Genomic DNA, 21700 nt, shown 5'->3' with positions numbered 1-21700 from the left:
CCCTTTGTGCACTGGCATGAATATGCTTATTCTCCAGTCATGTGGGATGCCCCTTTCTCTCCACACTGCTATTAGTACCCTCAGAAGACATTTCTCCCCTATCTCACCCAGCAGTTTATCATATTTGCTGTGACCTCATCTGAGCCTGCTGCTTGCCCTGAATTCACTTTCCTTAGTGCTGTTCTTACTTCTTCTAGGGTGGGCTCCTCTTCTTCTCTCATTGTAGGCTGTTTCTGGGGCAGTACAGCTTCTGTGGGGTTTTCTTCATTCAGAAGTTGCTGGAAATACTCTTTCCATCTGCCTTTGATGACCTGTGGACTAGTGAGCAAGTTGTTGCTGGCATCCCTTATGAGAGGTGTCAGACTATCTTCTTTATATTTCCTTCTTTGCCTTGTAACCTGATATAGTTTCTTTGTGCCATTTACCGAGTCACTTTCCAATTATTTTCTCTTTATCATTCTGTAGTTGTTCTTCTGCGAAATTCCACTTCTTCTGCAGTACTTTATCCTTTGCCAACCCCATCTAAATAATTCCTATTAGTTCTTAATCATGTGTCTTTTTCTTTTATTTTTAACCCATTTTTAAACTCCAATTTCATTTTATCTCACTCACTAGCTATCCCTGTTGAAGAAATGTTTATCTTCCTAATAACTTTTGAATAATTTCCACTATTCATTCCTTAAACTCTACTCTTTTTAACAGGTGGGTAGAAAAGTACCAGTGTCTAACTTTTACTTCATTACCCTACATTTTCAGTTTTTTACCAGTACATGATATAAAATAGTTACTGGATGTACATCAAAGCTTTTAATGCAATTGCACATATGTGAAATATAACGTCTATCCATTCTAGCCTACTTATTGTACCTTGGGTAATATGTAAATTATGTCCTAGTTTCTAATAATGAATTCACATCTTCCATACCAAATATTTTCATAAAGTGTTTCAGAAATCTATTCTCTTTTGTTATATCTTCCCTTCTAGGTCCCCTTGACATGTCCTTACAATTGTAAATCAACTTCCAGCCCTCATCTATAAGTAATATTCCTTGCTGAAAGATAACATTTTGGTGGAATATACATATAAATTCTCCTCCCTTGCCAATAGCCCCTTACTACCACAAATCTGCCACACTTTTCTTTTTTGTCCTCTTAAATCTCTATTGGAGCCCCTGGAGCAATTAGTACTATTACTCCCCTTTTTCTTTGTCCCTGACATTGTGCTGAATATTCACCCTGAAATACTTTCTTTATCACTTTTACATGCTCAATTCCTTTTAAGTATGTCTTTTGCAACATTGCAATTTGCACTTTATATTTCTTAATGTAATTCAGTACTCTTATTTTATGTATATACCTGTAAGGCCATTTACATTCCAAGATAATATAGAGTAGCCATTATGATAGAAACGTTTTGCTCTCACCTGTTACACATGACAGTTTTTTTAATGTATTTTTCCAGTTTTTTTCTGTTTGGTCTTACTTGCATACTGTTTGTCAGGCTTAACTTTTATACATTTGTCTCTTCGCATCTTCATTTGAATCTATGTCACATAATCACTAGTTTTTGCTTTAATGAAAACTCTCAAACAAAAACGTTAAGTATATTTTCAGAACACCCTCATCAGAAAAAACACAAAAAATGATGCACATGTTCAACAAATGAAGTTTAACCTTCAAAATAGGAACAATTTTTACAAATAAACAGCTGCAACCATGGGCATTACCTAATCTACAATTAAGGCTTCCCATGCTAAACCAAAAGTTGCAGCCTGTGTTCCCACTTACACTGATTGCTGTCTGATTTTTTCTCATCTGTATTTTCCTCCCAGATGTGAAAAGCAGCTTGTATGTTTTCATAAAATGTTAACTTTTAGCCCTAAGAAAAAGTGTGCTGACTACTTTTAAACAGAAGTAAATTATGCACTATTCTTTTAAATGCATTAACATATTAAAGCTGCTAGAAAGACTACTATGTCTTATTCATTTCTTATAATTGCAGACTTATTTTTCACTGAGCTACTTGCCACTGTACCTTTAAATTTTGCATTTCCCTTAGCAAAAAATACCCAGAATTCCCAAATCAGTTGCTTAAACCAGCATACCACTCACCTTCATTTACAAATGGTCAGCAGTAAGGGGAAAAAATGCCTCACACCTTTGTAGATGCAGGAGGGAATTTTTGTAAATTTTACTCATTTCAGAATGTACAGACTTACCAAGTACCTTCAGCACTGAAAGCATTTGCTAATAGAAAAAAAAAACAATACCTCTGCAGATGCAAGAAATCATTTTTATGGCTTTCATCATTTTGTCTTATTTTTTCAAGCCTATTTGCTTTAAAAAATGTGCTCATAGCTTAAGCCAAGGATGTCAATCCAGACACCCACCACTGTGAAACCAAGGGAAATTACTACTTTAATTCTACCTATAAACCTAGATGGATAAATAGACAGACATGGGTGTCATTCAGTCTCTGATGCCCGTGCCCTGGCCCAGCAATCAAGAAGCCTCAATCCTCACCACTAACACCAGAGAGGGCGTCCCATATATGAGGAAAGGATAACAAATATACACAGTAAACTGCAATTTCCCTTAAGAGTGCACAGAGATCACAGTCAGTCTGGGGCTGGCCACTCCCTTGCTCTCCAGGTCCCCAATAAGACTCCCCAATGGCACAACTATAGGGTCCAGATCTCTGCTTAGTGGGCAAGCTAAATTCTGTCCAACCAGTGCTTTGTGTCCCTGCCCAAGTAGCTGACAAACACACACACACACACACACACACACACACACACACACACGCACACACATGTACTTTGAGATAAGAGTTTATACAACCACGCAGACACTCCTGGGGAAGGCTGGCACAGTTTCTCCAGCTGTGCCCCTTTCTCCCAGACTATACAGTAGTTCTACTTGCCTCCACCCACTAATACTTATCAGCTACTCAAAGGCCCTTAAAAGGGTGTCCAATTAATACTGTGCAATATTATTATCCAATTGGTAGTTGTGACTAAACAGTCAAGGCTTATTTAGAGTGACTTGGTACAGGATCCTTATATACATGCAATGTACTCTTAGAGCTTAAATTATCTCTACACAAAACAGCCACAGTTAAAATGGTTTAAAAATATTTAATAATAAATAATTAAAAACACAAGACAATACTTTCTACAACACAGTGCTAGTCAAAAGTTCAGAGATCACACAGAAATACTTAAAATAAATCAGTAGTACAGTTCTGACATCACAGAAAAACACTTAGTCTAATCTTTCTAGTTCCTAGCTATTTCTAAAAGAAAACACAAGTCTAAGATAAATTACATATGAGCAAGACAGTGTTGTGAGTTGGATGATCAAGACAAAAATGTTTAATGCCTTCTGATTCTCTCTGTTTAAATTGCTATTGCAGCCCTGATTCCCATTACATCATTTTTTACACTTTCCTGGTGTTCCCAGGCTGATAGACACGGCATTTACATTTTTTTACACCTAGGCAGAAACCAGAGCAATAAAGGACATTCCACATGTAAATTCTGGTCATTAACTTTAGCCTTAAAACAATAGGCAGGAAGCCTTCATCTAGCCCGACTGGAGCCGAACTGTAAACATTAAAGACAGTCATGAAATTATTTAAATTTCAAAGGATAGACAAGATATACTTGACTTGGCTTTCTTTACAGCAGTGGGCAATGTTGCTACATTGTTTTGAGTTCAACATTTCACAGCATATTCTTTCATTTAGGAAAACAAGCCTGTAATTCAACATTCATATTTACAAATGACAGAATTATGTATAAAATCCTATCTGGCTAGGCTGGCAGCCTTCACACAGTCTATAAAAAGAATAGCTTATTGAACTGCCTGAACCATGTCCCAGTCAATCAGTTATTTGGGAGGAAGGTTTGGCATAATGGTTAATGTTTTTATCTCATGTACACAGGGCACAGAGTTTGATTCTGACCTTTGGTTATTGGTTAGGCTTGTAATAGTCTGCAGACTGATAACTTAGTATTTGCCTATGGACCTATACAATATAAACATAAAACAAGGCTTTTCATGCCAAACAAGTGGCACTTTTTTAAGAACCATTTGCTTACCATGGAAACAAGATAGGCAGTTTACCTGTACGCATTTTCCTTTTGATATAAACTTGCTTTTATTGCACTTGGTTTTGTTTTGGCAACTATTTTTGGGGGGGAGGGGATTTTGTTAAACATGTAAAACACACTTTGGGAGATACTAAAAATCTCTTACTTATTACATCAACAAACCTTATATTATGTGGCTAATCAAGATGGAAAGGTTTTGGCATATGTCCAGCCAAAGAAGGAAACAGAAATTTTAGTGGCTGGTTGAGATGAATGGACAGATTTCTTCAGAACAAGATAACGGAAAAAGATAACAGATCAAACCTTCCATACATATTTTTTGAGAGATTTTCTTCAATTTTTCTACACATACTTCATGCTACTTTATTCCCACCCGCCTGCCATCCCCTCTCCCACTGGCTCCTATGTCTGCTTCTTGAACATGGGTCATCTAGGTGTGTTAAGGGCCTCACCACTATATACTATATTTTTCATTGCCTAGCCTCATTCTGTTAGTTTAAAGTAATGAAACTGTACCACAGTCTAATTTACTTTCATCTTCTCTCTTACATTTTTGTATCCAGTAAAAATACACAGGTTAAGGTCACTGTTTAGTATTAGTATGCTGTATTCAATGGACACAGGAAAAATGAGATTTGTATAAAATTGAAAAATACAGACTTTTTCTAGACAGAAAGCTTACACAATACAGATGTTTACAGGAAAAGTATATTTCTTGATAAAATGTAGCTTAGTTCTCTTCTTTCATTTACATCTGAATACTTGATCATAGAAAAACTTAAAGAGGAAATTAAATAATCTATAGCTTATTATAAAACCAAGGGTTAAATTCCAAAAGACTTGCCTTAGTGTACATGACTTACTGTGGTGCAAGCCTGCCCTCATTCTAGAAGACTTGTTCTCAGTGTAAGTGATTTACTCTGGAGTAAGGCCTTTGTATAAAGCAGAGTCATACCAGGGACCAGATTTCAAAAGACTTGCTCTTGATGTAAATGACTTACTCTGGTGTGTTCACTGGAGTAAGTCACTTAAACTGAGATTAAGTCTTTTGAAATCTAGTCCTAATTCCACATGTCTTTTTTGATCAACCATCAGTAGCAATACCAAACTCTTAGTGTAGTCATCTCAGACAGATTCTCCTGAAGAGAAAGGCCTCAGGTTACTTGGTGCAGATAACTTTCACCAAAATAATTAAATCTACTGCTTTTTCTCTTGCCATATCTATTACCTTTTAATAAACCAAAGTCTTACACATGGAGAAGTCCCTATAAATTAGAATGGAATTTATATATACAACCCACACTGATGGAGAGTCAGATAATTTTAACATCTTCTATCCCTTGTCCATACTCAATCCACATGCAAATGCATAAGAAATAGCTATCATGTGTCACTCTCTGGCTATTTACAGGCAAACAGCCTGTTTGTTTAATCCCTACACAGCTTAACAAAACAGGCAATGACTTGATTCAGTTCTTTACTTTCTCTCTGTCAGAACTGATATGTTAAGGTCGAAACTAATAGAAAGTGATGGCTACTCTTTCCTTCACTTACCAAAAGCATTTGATATGGCTGAGCAAAACAAATGATTCAATAAGCAGTTAAAACTTGTTTATAATACTACAGTGAAAATGGTTCCACCGTGACCTATCTGAAAGAAAGAATTTCATTAAATGGCTTAATTCTATGTCTACTCCATTTACTTTGAAAGGTGAGAGTCCCACAGGGATCAGTTCTTTGACTAGTGGTCTTTAACCATCTATGTTAATAACATGTCTCTGCAATCCAGTATATTAATGATTCCTATTTACTTTGCAGAAGAAATCATTTTTAAAGAAATTTAAGGTGCTACTCAGAAAGGATTTGAATTCTTAAGCAATATGCCATAAGCACTATGAGCTCAATAACATGTTAATCTGTAGCAGGTATTATTATCCACATTCACACTTTTTGGATGACAACAATGAGCAGTGACGACATGAATTGCTTTCACACTAAAAAACATAATCAGATCTTAAATTGTTTGAACAGAACAGAACAATTTCTGACTCTTCCAAGGCAAAATAAAACTGGCAAATACTTTTTTTTCTCAAACTGGTCAGCGGCTCAGTAATGACTCACCTCGATGGTTCAGCTTCTGACATGGTATACGATAGAACAGCTAGGTTTGTAATACCTATGGGTGATTATTTTCATGACTTTACTCAATTAATCTACTGCAGGCGAATAGATGGAGAGAAGTGAAAATTAAATCATACATTGTCTTTATGTTTATGTATCTAGGGATGCAAAAGTAAAGGTCTTAAATCAGTAAACCCTTCTCTGAGCATGTGTTGTAAAGAAATCTCTTCTCTGAGCATATGCTGTAAAGCATTCTCTGGACACTCCTCTACTGCTCTTATAAAAACGGATTGAAGTTACCATGACATTGGAGACGATCTGTTAAAAGAACATATAACTAAACTTTGGAATGCACTTCTATGTGAAATCATACTGCAAAAAAACCTTAAATCTCTTAAAGATAATGTCTTATTCTACTGTGTAACAAAATGGAATCAAACATATAATGCAGAAAAAGCTTGCTCATAATTACTACCACTACATTTTACAAGTGGTGCAACAATATACTGTGCTTATGTAAGACTATCAACATGTAGATTCTTTATTCATTTTTTATGTGTTCTTGATTTATTTTTTTCACTTTGAATATGCAATGACTTGAACATTTCATACACATAAAGCATACTCTCAGTCTATGCAACTACTGTGAGTCCTATATTTAATTACTGCTTTATAGATATGTCTAATTTGTGTTACTATAGAACTCCCTGGGCCTCTGTTTACAATGGTTCATGCCTGTCTGACCACAAGGTTAGGAAAACATACCTAAACAAATACACATTTTGGTACATAGGCTTTTGTCCATTTTCTTCTTAAAGCCTATATAAGATATCCTAGTTTGATACACTTAAAAGTTAAAATGCAACATAGCCTGAAATTGCTATATTATGAAATCACAAACCCATAGAGAGAAACAAAATGGTGTATATGTATATTTAGAGGGACATTCCAGGTAAAACTTTTTGTAGTAAAGGTATTTTTGTCTTGTAAACTCACAGCATTCACTCAGTTTCATTTCATTCTCCCATTACCCATTTGATCCAACAAAGGGCTGTGGGAGAGCCTCTCGTGTCAGTGTATTATATCCAAAGTTATTTGAGTGTAGCTCTAATCTCACAGTGTTCTTTAGTCTCCATGAGAAATCAAGAGTGCCAATCATTTCCTTGCCATTTTACCAAAGGTAAAGAGTACCAGGTTATGGTCACTTCTGACTAGCCTCTGGCTGATCTTATCAGCAGTCTCAGATGACCACTAAACCCAAGTACCTAAAAACTTAAGACATATTGGCTTTGTATTATTACACTGGTGCAGCACTACCAATTTATACATTCATAAAAGATCAGTTCACCAGGCACTAAACTATATACAGCACGCATAATCATTACATTATACTTCAGCATGATTTCATGAATGAGAACATGGTTCTGCAGCTAAACAGTAACACACAAAGGATGTGTGCCTTAAATATGTATGAAAACAGCACAATTGCTTGAAATGAAAAAATCAAGTACAACAAGAACTGAATTTTCATTTCTTTTTTAATATTGCTGTTTTCATAAAAGAGTTTCTGAAACGGTAGCAGTAGCATATAAGATAATACAGTGTTTCTGCACTCCTTAACAGTTGTTAAGCATATCCAGAATATTTCAAAACCTGAACCAGTTTAATATTAACTGTAGCACTAGTTAATTAGGAAGCAATTAAGGAAATTCTTTACTTGGCTTTCCACATGCAGTAAAAGTTTTACTTTTAAGACCTACAAATGTATTTTGCCAGCAGGGTTTAAGTGTAAATACTTAACATCTTATATAATTCCTACTAAGCTGCATGTAAAATGGTTGCTTTCAAAAATGATTTTTGCAGTCCTGTTTTAAGCATTAATTTAAAATATTGTCAAGGTACACATAATTGCAACAAAAGGGAAGAGAAAAAAACAATAGAATTGTGCCTTTCATAGAATACTGTAACTTATCTAAAGACAGAAAAGTGAACAAACTTCTCAACTTCTTAGAGCAAGAAATCTGGCCAAGGCCATAAATAACTGGGGGACAAAGGCCCTAAAATAGGGACACTTTTTAAATACTGCTCTTAGAAACTTTGAAATTAGATAGAATAACAGGTTTTGCATTAACATGAATTTTCTGATGGGTATGAAGTCTGAAACTCAAGTGTCTGTCATTTATTTTCTGACTTCATCCCTCAATTATTTTCCAATAATTTGCCAGAAAACCACAGTTTTACGAGAAACAGACCAAAATTATGAGGCACAAATTTGGTCATTCTGCAAAAATCTGTACAGTTGAGAGGTATTACAACAATACATGTTGATTTAGAAAGTCTCTGCTAAGTTTAAACTACTATTATGGCAAATGTACATAAAGCCCATAACTTCAGCAGAAATGTCATTCAGATAATACACAGGCAAAATAACAGTGGTAGTAGGATCACTGCTTAAAAACTTACCCTCACTTCAGTTCACTTGAATATAAAATTGTACTATTAAAAGACATATGATAGATTTTAGATATGGTAGACTTCACAGCAGACAATACAAAGTATACAATGAAACATAATTTTAAAAACTCCTGTATGAAAACTAATTATTGTCTCGGCCATGCTACTATACTGGTTTGATATAGTATTAATGCAGCCTTTATTATTAAACATTCAAACTCAGACTAGTATGGTTCATTTACCTTAATGTATTTTCAGATAAAGCAATGCTGAGTAGAAACTCTTGGATATGACTTTTCGGGAACACCTGAAAAGTAAAGCTACCATTTGGTGTGACATTTCAGCATAAAAGCAGCTGGATTTAACTTTCACTTGATTCTTAAGAGAAGAAGAGATCTAGCTAAATTCAAAAGGGAAATAAGGAACGTCAATGCTACCTAGATTGTTCTCTGGAGGAGTAGAATACAGAAAGGTAAGACTATGTTGTTGGGAAACATAACTACAGAATAAACATTTGAATACTTCAACAGACTCTGTTTGACTTTCAGGTTGATTATTTGAATCATACACTATAAAAATGATAGGACTCTTGGATTGCCCAAGTAATTTCTGAACATCAGACTAGCAGGTTGTAGGGTTACCAAGATATAATTGCTGTTATGTTTGAAAATAAGTAGAATTATTTTCCCTTACATTAAATCTAGTTTGTCTTCTGAGATCATAAAAAAAACAGAATTGTAATCAGCATTAGAAAAGGGGGGGGGGTGGTAAGCAGCATTACTACAGGATTTCCACAGCTTTCAGATACTGTCTCTAGTTTGAATTTTCTTTTTAAGCTTTGGTGTGAGCCAAGAATTACTTACTAAATAGACCCTTCAAAAACTGAAAGGGTACAGAATCCAGGACAGGAAGGAGAAGTGAAAAATATAGCTCTAAAGTAGGAATATGATATGATATGATATGACATATGATACAATATGATATGCAAGAGAGTGTGGAGGTATCCATTTAGGGGCTTTGACTGTTTAATAGACCAGAAAGTGACAACAGGAGAGTGATCACACAGACAGAGTTGGGTAGGATTGGTGTATATCAGCACCTCTGAGGTCAGTTAGTACAAAGAAAGTCAAAGAAGGTACCCTTGCAAGGAGGGTTTGGGGTGTGTAGATTCAGTAATCAATTGGTAGAACTTGATCAGTCCCACACTGTCTTTATGATAGGGGTGTTGAGGTCCTGACTAGACTAGGTTAAAGTCTCATCTTCCAAGAGAATAAAGCTGTTTTATTACAGGTCCAAGAAGCCGAAAGAAGAAGAATAAGATTGCAGATCCAAGAATAAAACTTTTCCAGTGAGTGGATACATCTGGATAATGAAATAAGTGATACAATATGGAAGTTACAAAAATATGAATTGCCTACCTCATGACAACTACATTATTTTAAAGCCAGGGTCTCTTGGGATTGCGGAAATGAATTAGGTTTACATCTGGGCATTACAGTTATTTTTAACAAGAAGCATTATACCATGACATTAACTCAATCTTAGATAACTACTAGTATGAACAGAGTAGAAACTGGTAAATAAAGGAAAAAGTACTGACTTTTAACTAGGTTTTGGCAAAAAAGATGATGATGAAAGGATTGTGCCGCTTCATCCAGGGTTCAAAATTATCTTATTTGTTTAAGATGTGGCACACAGTAAGGTGAGCAACAGAAATGGATTTATAAGTGTAATTTTGGGAAAGCTTAGGGAGGAGACCATGCAAGTACAAGAATGAAAGTATATGCCTATTGAAATGCTGGGAGACAATCAATAACTTAGAGTAGTGTCCTTTGCTCATTGGTAGACACTAGGGAAACAGTGTGCAAATTCAGCCTAGCCAGAGCACTCAGCATCATGCTCACATGAGTCTTAAATTTAGCAAAGGTACTACTATGTCTGATGTGTAGAGGCAGCACATTCTATGGATGGGGATGTGCTACGGTAAGAATATATCACCCCAGTGGGTCTTGTTAGTGTACTGATACAGATTAAGGCCTTCTCTGTCAATATCTGAGAACACATTAATTTATGAAAACCTTGAAGGCTCTAAGGAAGACGATTATGGTACGAGACTAAACACAGATGTTTAAAACAAGTTCTACAGAGATGAGAGTATTGATACAGAGAGAGAGAAAGAGACAGACATTTGAGGGGATATTGGGGTAAAACAGATCCTGAATTAGTTAAAATTTTAGCTGAATGCAAAGTGTAAGGTAAGGAATGGATATTCAGTGAGTGCATAAAGAAAAAGAATGTTTAAGAAAAGGACAGACAGATAAGTAAGAAATATGTTGCAAGAAAGATAACATGGCTAAGAATATAATGCAGTAAGGAAGAAAATAGGAGTATAGAATACAGGGATATACCAGCAAATGGGACTGCAATGAAAGGAAAACTTAACTAATGTAGGATAAAAAAAGTAATATAAAAAAAAAAGTAATACAAAAAAAAAGAAGAGTTGGAGAAAATATGATATTTGACCTAAAAAATGTCAGGTCTCTCACAAGTAACTTAAAAAGGTTCTCAGCACAAGAAAGCCATACTTTTGCAAAAATATTATGAAAATGATTGATTTGTTCTAAGATGAATTTGACCTAAACCAGGGAAGAATTATCTTGGTAATGAAAATAGCACAGCTAGCAGCAAGAGATAAGTTTCAAAGTCAAAAGAATAAGAATTCAACAAAATACGACAATGTCTGAACAATATTCAAAAAAACAAACCAGAGAAATGGAATGCACAAAACAAACTTTTGATTGATCACGTGGCCTTACTGATGTTTACTTATAAAATGTATATCTACAAATGCCAAACAATTTAATCCTGTATCCAGGGTAAATGTTTCTACTATGAAACCTTGGAACAACATCACTCACATTACAAATGTTTGGTCTCACAATCTCAAAACCTGCCATTAAAATATAACCAAATGTAAAAATCAAAACAAGTGTTTTTTGCAGGGTGAGGGTGAGTTTCTTTACCTGCATCCCCCATATGGGGGCAGTCCACATCCCACCAAATTTACATATCTGCTCCATGGTCACACTACATTTAAGAAAGGAAATCCCCCCACACCATGGTATTCTCTCAAAAGTGATCCAGGTTTTCACTCTTTCAAGACCAAGCAAATAATCTTAGAAATCTAGAGCAGCAAACTCACAGCCATACCTCTCAGCTGTCCAGATTTTTATAGAATGTCCAGATTTTTGCCTCATATTTTTGGTTCATTTGTGTCTTTCTGGAAAATCACTGAGGACTGAAGTCACTAAATAATGATACACATTTGAGTTTTTAGAATTTTGAGTTCCTTCAGAAAATGCATTCAAATGCAAAACTTAATCTGCCCCTATTTTTGGGCCTTTGTCCCCCCATTACTTTAGGCTTTGTCCAGAATTCTTGTGCTAAGAGGTTGAGAGGTTTGTTCATATCAGTTAACCTGGTAAATCACTGGGCTTCCTAACTTTCAATTGAATCATGGAAGGTTGGCCAGCAGATTATTGTTCAAATGCAGATGAACACCCTTCTTATCAACAGTGAAAGATAAGAGTTTGCATAACATTGAGAAATAACAGAAATAAGCACCCTGCCTCCAATTGGAATTAAAATAATAAGTACATAAATAAAAAATGTATGCCACTGCACCATCAACAGCAGCTATATAACTAACTAAATAAATAAATGCATAGCTGTATGCAATCAGCAACATCATAGACTCTCTCCAGAAAAAAAAATTCAAAATCTGTGCAAAAATTAAGTTCCAAGTCAGAAAGACAAAAGGCAAAGTCCTGGCACTGTGATCATATTATTAAATAGGTCCATGACTCCAAAATGAAAACAAAATGTTTAAGGTAGGATTAACACATTTGAATCACTGATGTTGATACTCCAAGCCTAATCCATCTACTAAATCAACTAACAACTTGCTGGTAATAGCTGTAGTAGGTGTCCTCTGGTGCCACCTTGCTGTATTGCAAGATTTTGCAATGTAAATTTCTGTTACTTCTTTTAATGCAGACTTTCACTGCTTTTTTATTTATTATTTTTTATTTTTCATGCTTTCACTGTTGATAAGAAGGACATCTGACTGCATTTGAACGATGATCTGCCAGTCGAACTTCCATGCCACGACTGGATATTAGGATGCCAAATCACTGTCTGTTGAACTTTTATTCATGACAATAGAAAAAGCAAAACCTAACAAATTCATATACCCTGACACTTCAATGCCATATTCAGAAACTAAAAAAAAGTTAATTTATTTAAAAAGTTAAAACTCTCATTTTCATGCAATACTGTATAATTACTATGTACATCGGACTGACAAGCAGACCAATGAAAATCAGGATCACAGTCGCTAAAATAGCCATGGTGAGGCTGTGTATAGATACATCTTTCTTTCTTGAAGAAACTGGTGTATGGTCATCAAAATACCAAACATTATTTTCAACCTCACCTCAACAGGTTTGACAAAGGTAAGAACATTTTATCTTGAAATAAGTTCCTACCACATTGCTTTACTTAAAAAAAAATCTTTGTTGGTATTTGCTTCCCAGACAGTAGTTTGAAACAATTACTTTAGAAAGCTATGCATAGACGGCTGAGTTCATGTCTGGAATTCTCTGCTCTTCTAAAATAATTTTTGGCTCACCAGTCTTCCGTCTTATCTTAGCAATAGCACAGAGAGAAATTGAAATATGTTCCAGGCAAACTATTTTACCTAGAAAGTTCTCTGAGCTGGAATTACATTTACAAATAGAAGTTTACAAAAAAAAAAATCAGTTTTGAAAGCTGTATCTGGACTGCTAAACTCATGCCTATATTTTTGCACTTCTAAAGTTTTTGAACTTAATACCTTACATTCTTGTCATGGAGTATAGTTTTCTTAAGTTTAATAAGTTCTGCCATGATTAATGCCTACAAAATGGCACACAATCACTCAGAACATCACTATTACAGGCACTAAGTTTAAAATGTGAGAAAACAGGAAGTTGCTTAATTCACCATTATAACATTTACAATGTTTGTGACCTAATCCCAGGAAGTATTTACCAAACCCCAGCAGGTGGCACTCTAAGCATCCTGCTAGTCTAGTAAATCAGGCAGAAGACTGCTGCTTTATACTACCAGCATTAACACTTCATAACAACCACAATGCAGCAATGTCGGGACACTGACATTTCAGGGCAGTTAGATAGCTTATTCGGGACAGTACTACTCCAGTCTTACATTTCTCAGTCACAAAGAGCATTTCTGCAAATCATTTTGCCTGTAAGTTGGTTGGTTCATCTACTAAGCCACAGTCCATGTACTCTGTGTCCACTTTACAACTGTAGGTAGGTTTACACTGTTGACAAACTGAGACATTTTGGAAAATGCACAGCACTAGACAAAGAAATGCAAGCACAATTAAGAAAACACATCAAATATACTGCACAATGGGAAATGAGCAACAAAAGGAAGGACACAATAAAACAAAGACATTAGTGGAAAATCAGAGAAAAGTTGATGTGGTTTAACTGAAGAATCTGAAGAATGATGTAGGAAAAGCTGTAGAACTAATTTTGGTCTGCTTACCAGTTATATACAATAATCACTTTCCTTTGACATTCTATGTTCATTTTACTTTCAACTTGTAGTATGAAGTGAATACAAGAACTGCTGTGAGACTTACCTGACAAAAGACAGGTTTGTACATACTGGAGAATATATGTGTTAGCTCTTCTGAATCAGTATAGTCCTTGGGAAGCTTGTCGATACAAAGGCACTTGGAATGAATTCGATCAGCGGTTAACTGATTGATATCTGCCCACTGTGCATACAGCTGGCACTCTTCCAGTTGTTTGCCTAGGAGTTCCATTCTAGCCTTAGCAGCTGAATCTTTCTTCATGTACTCCACAAATCCATAGCCCTTGGAGTGTCCTGTGACTTCACTGAAAATAAGAAAACACCTCTCAATGCTGCCATAAACCCGTACCAGGTCTTCAAACTGCTTCAGCGTATAGGAGGTGGGTAAATTTGCAATACATAACAGGGCATCTGTTGGCTGCATCTGGACTGTAATTTCTTTTCCGCGTACAACAAACTGATGGAACTTCTGAATAGCATCCTGTGCTTGTTCCCCATTCAACAGGGTGACGAATGCTGGAAAAGTTCAAATATAAAATAATGTTATTTATGCTCCCCATAAACTCTTTTTTTTTTGTTTCTTTAAAGAAGTACAAAATGCATTAAATAAATTAAACTGGCTTACAAGAGATATGACATTAAAAGTATATCTGGTTTTAGGTACCTGCAAGCCCTGCTGTCTTTGGGCGATCCACTGTTTAAGTGGCAACCAATACCACTGCAAGTTACCTTAATATGACATTTCCATGTAATTGACGAAGCATTTAACTATGTCATTCTTATGTGACTAACAAGTCAAGATGTGTATCGATGGTTCTTCTAATGAAATAAAAAATCCAAATGAGTATCACTGCTGTTGCTTTAAGATTTAAATGCCTTAAATTCACACTTTTGGACACAAGATGAACTTAACTACTATATGTGTGACTATCAAGAAGCAGGTTTCACAATTTCAATAAATCTGCTGAGGCTTTGCAGCTCCATTAGCTGTGATGGAGTCCTTAGCTCAGTCAGTCTTTCAGCCTATTAATACATCCCTGGTTACACAATGAAAAAGAAATCCGGATTGTTAGTACATAAATTAAATTAGGTTCTGTGGGTTGACTGACAGGAAGTAAGGTTTGAAAGGTTAAGTTAACTTGCCCTCTGTAACAATTAATCAAACTTAGGGGACATTTTTCCACAAAAACTAATGGGCACGTATTTCAGCACCGCCTAGTTCTAATGTGTTAAGTTGTTACCTAACATGACAGCCTTATGGAACCTATGGTATTATTTGTTACTGTATAAACATGGGGAAAGAACAGGAAACAGCATTCGACAACACAGTAGCATTGATACAGTTTGATAATGTGCTTGTTTATTCTTCTGACAAAAATGGGTTCATCTTTTCTTGTTGTGTTTTAATGTATGGTGCAGAAGCTGTACTCTCAAACAGAATGCTTAACTGTAGTAACAACTAGAGAAATCCACAAATTATTTGTTTTATATGCTGAAGCCTACTGATAATAGACATTTACAGATGGACAAGAGGATTAGCCTAAATTTTGTGAAACTAAATACTTCATAAATATTTGCATGTTTATGTTTTCACCATCAATCCAAATTACAAACACAATTGATTCTTTGTTTAATGAAAGTTTAACTGTTCCAAGAATAGGTTAGGGAAGAATGTAGTGATAGGTAGTTCCAATGACTGTACAGAAGACTGTCAACAGACCAGTAAAGATATATCATGCTACCACTCACGCTCCAAGAAGGTTACCCTTTCTAGAAAAGCCTGGATGCACCTGATCAGATAATGATGCAAGATGCAATGGATAATGTACTAGTGCGTAATGAACAAATTAAACAATGGAATGTTAAATATGTAATTTAAACTTATCAAATTCTATTATATTACCACTAAATTCAAACACATATCAGTGCAATCCTCATGCATGGGACAATTTTTGGCTTCCCATTCATACCTCTCAACTGTACAGATTTTTGCAGAATGTCCAGAATTTTATCTCATATTTTTGGTCTGTTCCTATTAAAATCTGTGATTTTCTGACAGATCACTAAGGGCTGAAGTCATTAAACAGTGACAGTCATTTGAGTTTCAGACTCCATATCCTTCAGAAAATACATACTTATGCAAAATATATTATTTTATCAACTTTCTAAATTTATAAGATAGAGCTTCTGAATTTAAACTCTTTCCCTATTTGGGGGCCTTATTCACCCCCTTTATTTTAGGCTTTGTCCAGATTTCTTGCTCTGAGAGTTTGAGAGGTATGTTCTCATTAATGACCAGACCTTGTGTCCTATTATGAGCGACTGAGTGAAGAGAGGCTGTTTTGGTTTATCTGACTAATAAATTCACTCAAGCTCATGCATGTGTGTGTATAATGAATGTGTGTGTGCGTATGTGTGTGTGTGTGTGTGTGTGTGTGTGTGTGTGTGTGTGTGTGTGTGTGTGTGTGTGTGTGTGTATATACAATGAATGCATATGTGTGTGTATTTGTGTGGTACCTGTCAACCTCTTAGTGCAAGAAATCTGGACAAGGCCTGAAATAAGGGGGGACAAAGACCCAAAAATAGGTACATATTTTAAATATTTCTCTTATAAGCTTAGTAAGTTGCTAGACTACAGTATTTGTGTTAGCATGCATTTTCTACAAGACATAAAGTCTGAATCTCAAATGTAAGTCAGTATTTAGTGACTTTAGTCCTCAGTGATTTGCCTGAGGCATGCCTGATTGACACTTAAACAGAATGGGGACAGGGGGCAGGAGTTAGTACTAGCCACCATGGATAACTTTATACTCATGCCTTAATAGCACTGAAACAGTATGGGGACTGTGATATGTGTGTGGGGGAGGGGGGACTCTGTATTCATCTCAGAGTGGCACACAGGGTCAGGGGAAACAGTAGACATGAGGGGTAACTGCTCAATGTGCCTGAGTGGCACAAAAAGACAATGCGAGTGGGGGGACACTAGACACCAGAGATACTCAACATGGGGTGCCATAAAGTCGCATGGTTAAAAAGAGTAGGGAGCTACTAGACAACAGGGTGAAATATAAATAAGTGAAAAAAGTTAATCAAAATACAAATACAAAAAGGGAGGAAAGGCTTTGAACCCTTCACCATTAATAGATGAAACCTTTACATTAGCTCACTGCACTAACTGATGCATCAGGCTTTTTCATAATATAACATTAACGATCTTGGACATAATGTAATGCCTGCAACAATTCACGATGTACATGGGAGAGGTACAGAAAATGTTAAGCATACCTCTCAACCCTGTGGCGTAAACAGAGAGCTTTTGCCGTAGCATGCATTTACTGAAGGATATGAAATGTGAAATTCAAACATCTGGCACTAAAGACTAACAGATTGTAATCACCCATGAGTTACCAGGGCAGGGAAAAAGTAGACATCGTGGACGTTCTGAAAATGAGAAAAGAATGGGGTATGTAATGTGTGTGTGTCTGTGTGTGTGTGTGTGTGTGTGTGTGTGTGTGTGTGTGTGTGTGTGTGTGTGTGTGTGTGTGTGTGTGATTTACTGAGTTCTTGTGTATGAGACAGTGAGTGGGGGATGTCTGCTCTAACGCAATGTGGCCACCATTGTTAATTACTACAAGTAGTGCTGATCTGAGCAGAGATTCACAGACAAGCAAATTAGATGATAAAGAGATCTTTCCTTACTGTGGATAATGTGTCTTTGAATTGCAAAATATCACATTATGTTAACAGGGCCTTTTACAACGGCCCTTAAACCAATGAGGTAATGAATCCTCAGAAGTATATTTCTTTGTATTTATTTTCACTTGTATCATTATGCTTACATAAATTACCATTTTTAGGTTTGTGTCTGTTTTTTTTTTTTTTGAATGCTGTGTTAACAAAAAAAAAAAAAAAAAAATACACAAATAAATAAATAATAAAATGAGGGTAGCTTTTCAACACCGCTGGGAAAACAGCATTTCAAGAGTCAATGAAGGTTATGCTCTCATCAAGGTATTGCAATGAGGATGAGAAGTATAATTACATTTAAATAAAGAGGAATCTCTGATGTTGAGAGAATGGAGCACTTCAGTGAAGTGGTTAGGAAGGATGCCCAACAGTGTTTGATTCATTGTGTTCATTTTCTGACTGGGGTGGCTTCATACCTCTCAACTTCTTAGCAAAAGAAAATCTGGACAAATCCAAAAATAATGAGAGACAAAGACCCAAAAATGGGGAAATGTTTTAAATATTGCTCTTATAAACAGGTTTTGCATTAGCATGCATTTTCTAATTTTTAGAGTATGAAGTCTGAATATCAACTGTCTGTCATTAGTTAGTTACTTCAGTCCCCAATGATTTACCTGAATACCACAAATTTTATGAGGAACAAAGAAAAATATGAGGTGAAAAGCAGACCATTTGAGAGGTATGGGTGACTTCTGTATGAATTGTACATGGGGTTTTGGCAGGGTCTCTGATTTCCCTTAAATCCCAAAGACACATTAGTAGTGAACCAACAATGATCTATAAAGTCTATGTGTGGATGCAGTGCATCCGTGTATATGCGTGTGTATGTTGGGGGCACATGTGTGTGTGCTTGTGTGTGCATGTATGTGTGTGTGCGTGTGTGTGTGTGTGTGTGTGTGTGTGTGTGTGTGTGTGTGTGTTTATGTGTGTTCACATGCATGTGTGTTCGGATAGCTTCTACTCCTCTCCACTCTGAAAAAAGATAATATGGGTATTATAAAATGAATGGACTATGGCAGTGTGCACAGTGGTTTGTCATCGCTACTTGACAAATTCTAAAAGAGTTTTTTTCTTTTCTTTTCCTGTAAGGGTCAATTCTCATTGCACCTCCACACTCCCAAACTTACTTATACCAACTCCATGGTTGCAGAAGAGTGGAGAAAGTAGGTACTCCCCAAAACAGCAAACAGTGGTCTTGGGTAATCAGTTTTCACTCTAATCTGAATGAGCAAGTGACTTCTGCAGAACCATTTTGGGAGGAATCACTAGGGAGCCTTTTTTGAATTGTATGCTAACTTTAAAACTGTATCTTCCACTCCTCTAATCCTAATTAAGATGGACAGTGCATGTTTTGATAGAATAGCTTTTCATTTCTAAAAAAAACCCCAAGTAACAAAAAAAAAAAAAATCAGCCAATCTAGGATTCTGGAGAAATCCAAGGCCATTTAAAATATATAATTTAATAAGATAAAAATATGACAAACATGCCAGGGTTTTTTAGAGCTTAAATTCTAGCATCTTACTGCACAAATAATAAGTATTTAAAAAAAATAAGTACTCTAAAAAAGTGCAGATCTTGTCATACATGATGTATGCCTGGCTGTGTTCATGCACAGCATGAAAAACACAAACTGATGGCTATGTGAACATGGAAAAATGCACATTATTCTGTGAGTTACTACTTAGATAAAGTGTGATGCACACTTAAGCAACAGTAGAGTATATCGTGGATGTAAGGACACCAAAGAAGCATTTCTAGAGTGATGCACAGAGCACAGAGCTTCCTTTTATATCAAAACAAAGTTTTTGAAGTTCTGCCCACTGAATTAGTAACAATAGCTAGTAATCTAGATAAAATACATTGATGTATCAGAACATTTTATAATAAACTTCTGAGTAGGAATACTTCAAGGATAGAGCAATTCGACTGTTTATCATTAGCTTTCCAAATCAGCATTTTTAGCCAGTTCACTGGAAATGCTGACTCCTCCAAATTGTTTACTGCAAAAGCTGTTTGACAGCAGCAGGGGATGAAGGAGACACAAAACAAATCCCCCAAATGCAGTTTTAGATAATTTGTTATGGGCCAAAGCTGCATTTGATGAACTTATTTTGAACAACTGACGTGTTCCTTCAAGCTCATTCAGCCACAACATACAATCTAATTAGAACCAGAAAACAAAACAGAATGCCTGTAAATGAAGTATCTACATTTCTGGTAATGCATTATCCCTTATTTTGAGGTTCTGTGGCACAAAGGATTAAAGCCTTAAGTGCGACTCAGATGCCCCAGGACAGATTGAAGTGGTACAGCAGACAATGGGGAAAAGTGGAATGATAGGTTAATGTCGGATCATCCGTCATGTGGAAAAGGTTGTCCATTCAATTTACTGCAACACTGTCATTGCTGGGTGATGGGTATCCCACAATGCAGTGTAAAGGACCAGAAAGAGTCCCCATCAAGCAGACTTTTCATACTACAGAAGGCATTAGGCATGTATAGGAGCACACAAACCAAAGCCTGTATGTGTTATGGAATGTCTGCTCAGTCAGAATGCTGAAGAGAAGGGAGAAATAGAGTATATAAACCATAATGGCTGCTTGAATCACAAATTCTCATGAACAGCTCTCATTCCCAGAGAAAGAAGGGGATGGTGGTCGGAGAGTCACAGGATGCCTGACAAACAGACTAAAGGAATAAAAAAATACAGAATTAAATGAATTATTCTTATTTACAAACATCAGTAAAAGCATGCTCCAGTGGAAGGGTTAAATATAATTCTGAGGAGCTTGAGTAAAAATACTAAAAATTGCTTAATTTAGAAGACTCTTAGCAAAATATCACATTAGATCATAAAACTGGAGATTCTATTAACTTTTGTACACCAGATTTTAGATACAGCTTTGATTTTATTCATCTTGACAAGAACAAAGCCACTGTTCAATTTGTTTCTGAAGTTTGATTTCACAAAGGGGTCTGTAAACCCGTTATGAGTCTCAGAAGTGCATTTGAGATGAGTAGTGATGACAACTGTCACATTTAAGTGGCTCTGATATATAAATGATTATACTGCAAACACAGGCTTGAAATCTAAGGACAGAGTCAGCAGCACATGCACGTGTCAGTAAAATTCAGTTTAAACACTTAACTTTGCTTTATTAATACATTTTATATTATCCAGATTCTTGCAAGGGAATTACACTTGAATATATCCAAAACTATGTCACTGCTTACCAAAACCTCATTCCTCCTCTAAAACATTACACTGCATGTATTGTTCCCACAATTTTCATTTTGTCTATAGGATCACAGGATATTACTAGGCTATCAACCCGGAGATCATTTTAAGTGTAACTGTTTCATCCCAATGTAATACCATGAAAATACTAATCAATACCCAAGATTGCATTTAGTGATGACAGCCCATGTCTAGGAGGGTTGTGGGAACTATCCCTAGTAAGAATTTAAGGTGCCCCATTCACTCGTCCAGGTTCCTTTTGAACAGTGTCACAGAGGTGCTCTGTTTCACGTGAACAGGTGGCCTGTTCCAAAGATGTGGCAGTCACTGGGAGATAAATCTGTCCTTCCAGCATGT

General features: G+C 36.0%; 1 protein-coding gene across 1 annotated transcript in view; it reads right to left on the bottom strand.

Annotated features, from left to right (window-relative positions):
- RAVER2 (ribonucleoprotein, PTB binding 2) overlaps positions 1–21700 on the bottom strand; it is a 2410893-nt gene that overhangs the window by 1296500 nt on the left and 1092693 nt on the right. Inside the window, exon 3 of the mRNA XM_044085561.1 lies at positions 14404–14873. Within this exon, the coding sequence (XP_043941496.1) occupies positions 14404–14873 (470 nt within the window). The remainder of the gene's footprint in view (positions 1–14403; positions 14874–21700) is intronic.

The sequence above is a fragment of the Protopterus annectens genome, chromosome 10.part0, assembly GCF_019279795.1.
Source record: "Protopterus annectens isolate FY-2018-M chromosome 10.part0, PAN1.0, whole genome shotgun sequence".
Lineage (NCBI taxonomy): Eukaryota > Metazoa > Chordata > Ceratodontiformes > Protopteridae > Protopterus > Protopterus annectens.
This window is presented reverse-complemented; position numbering and strand designations above follow the sequence as displayed.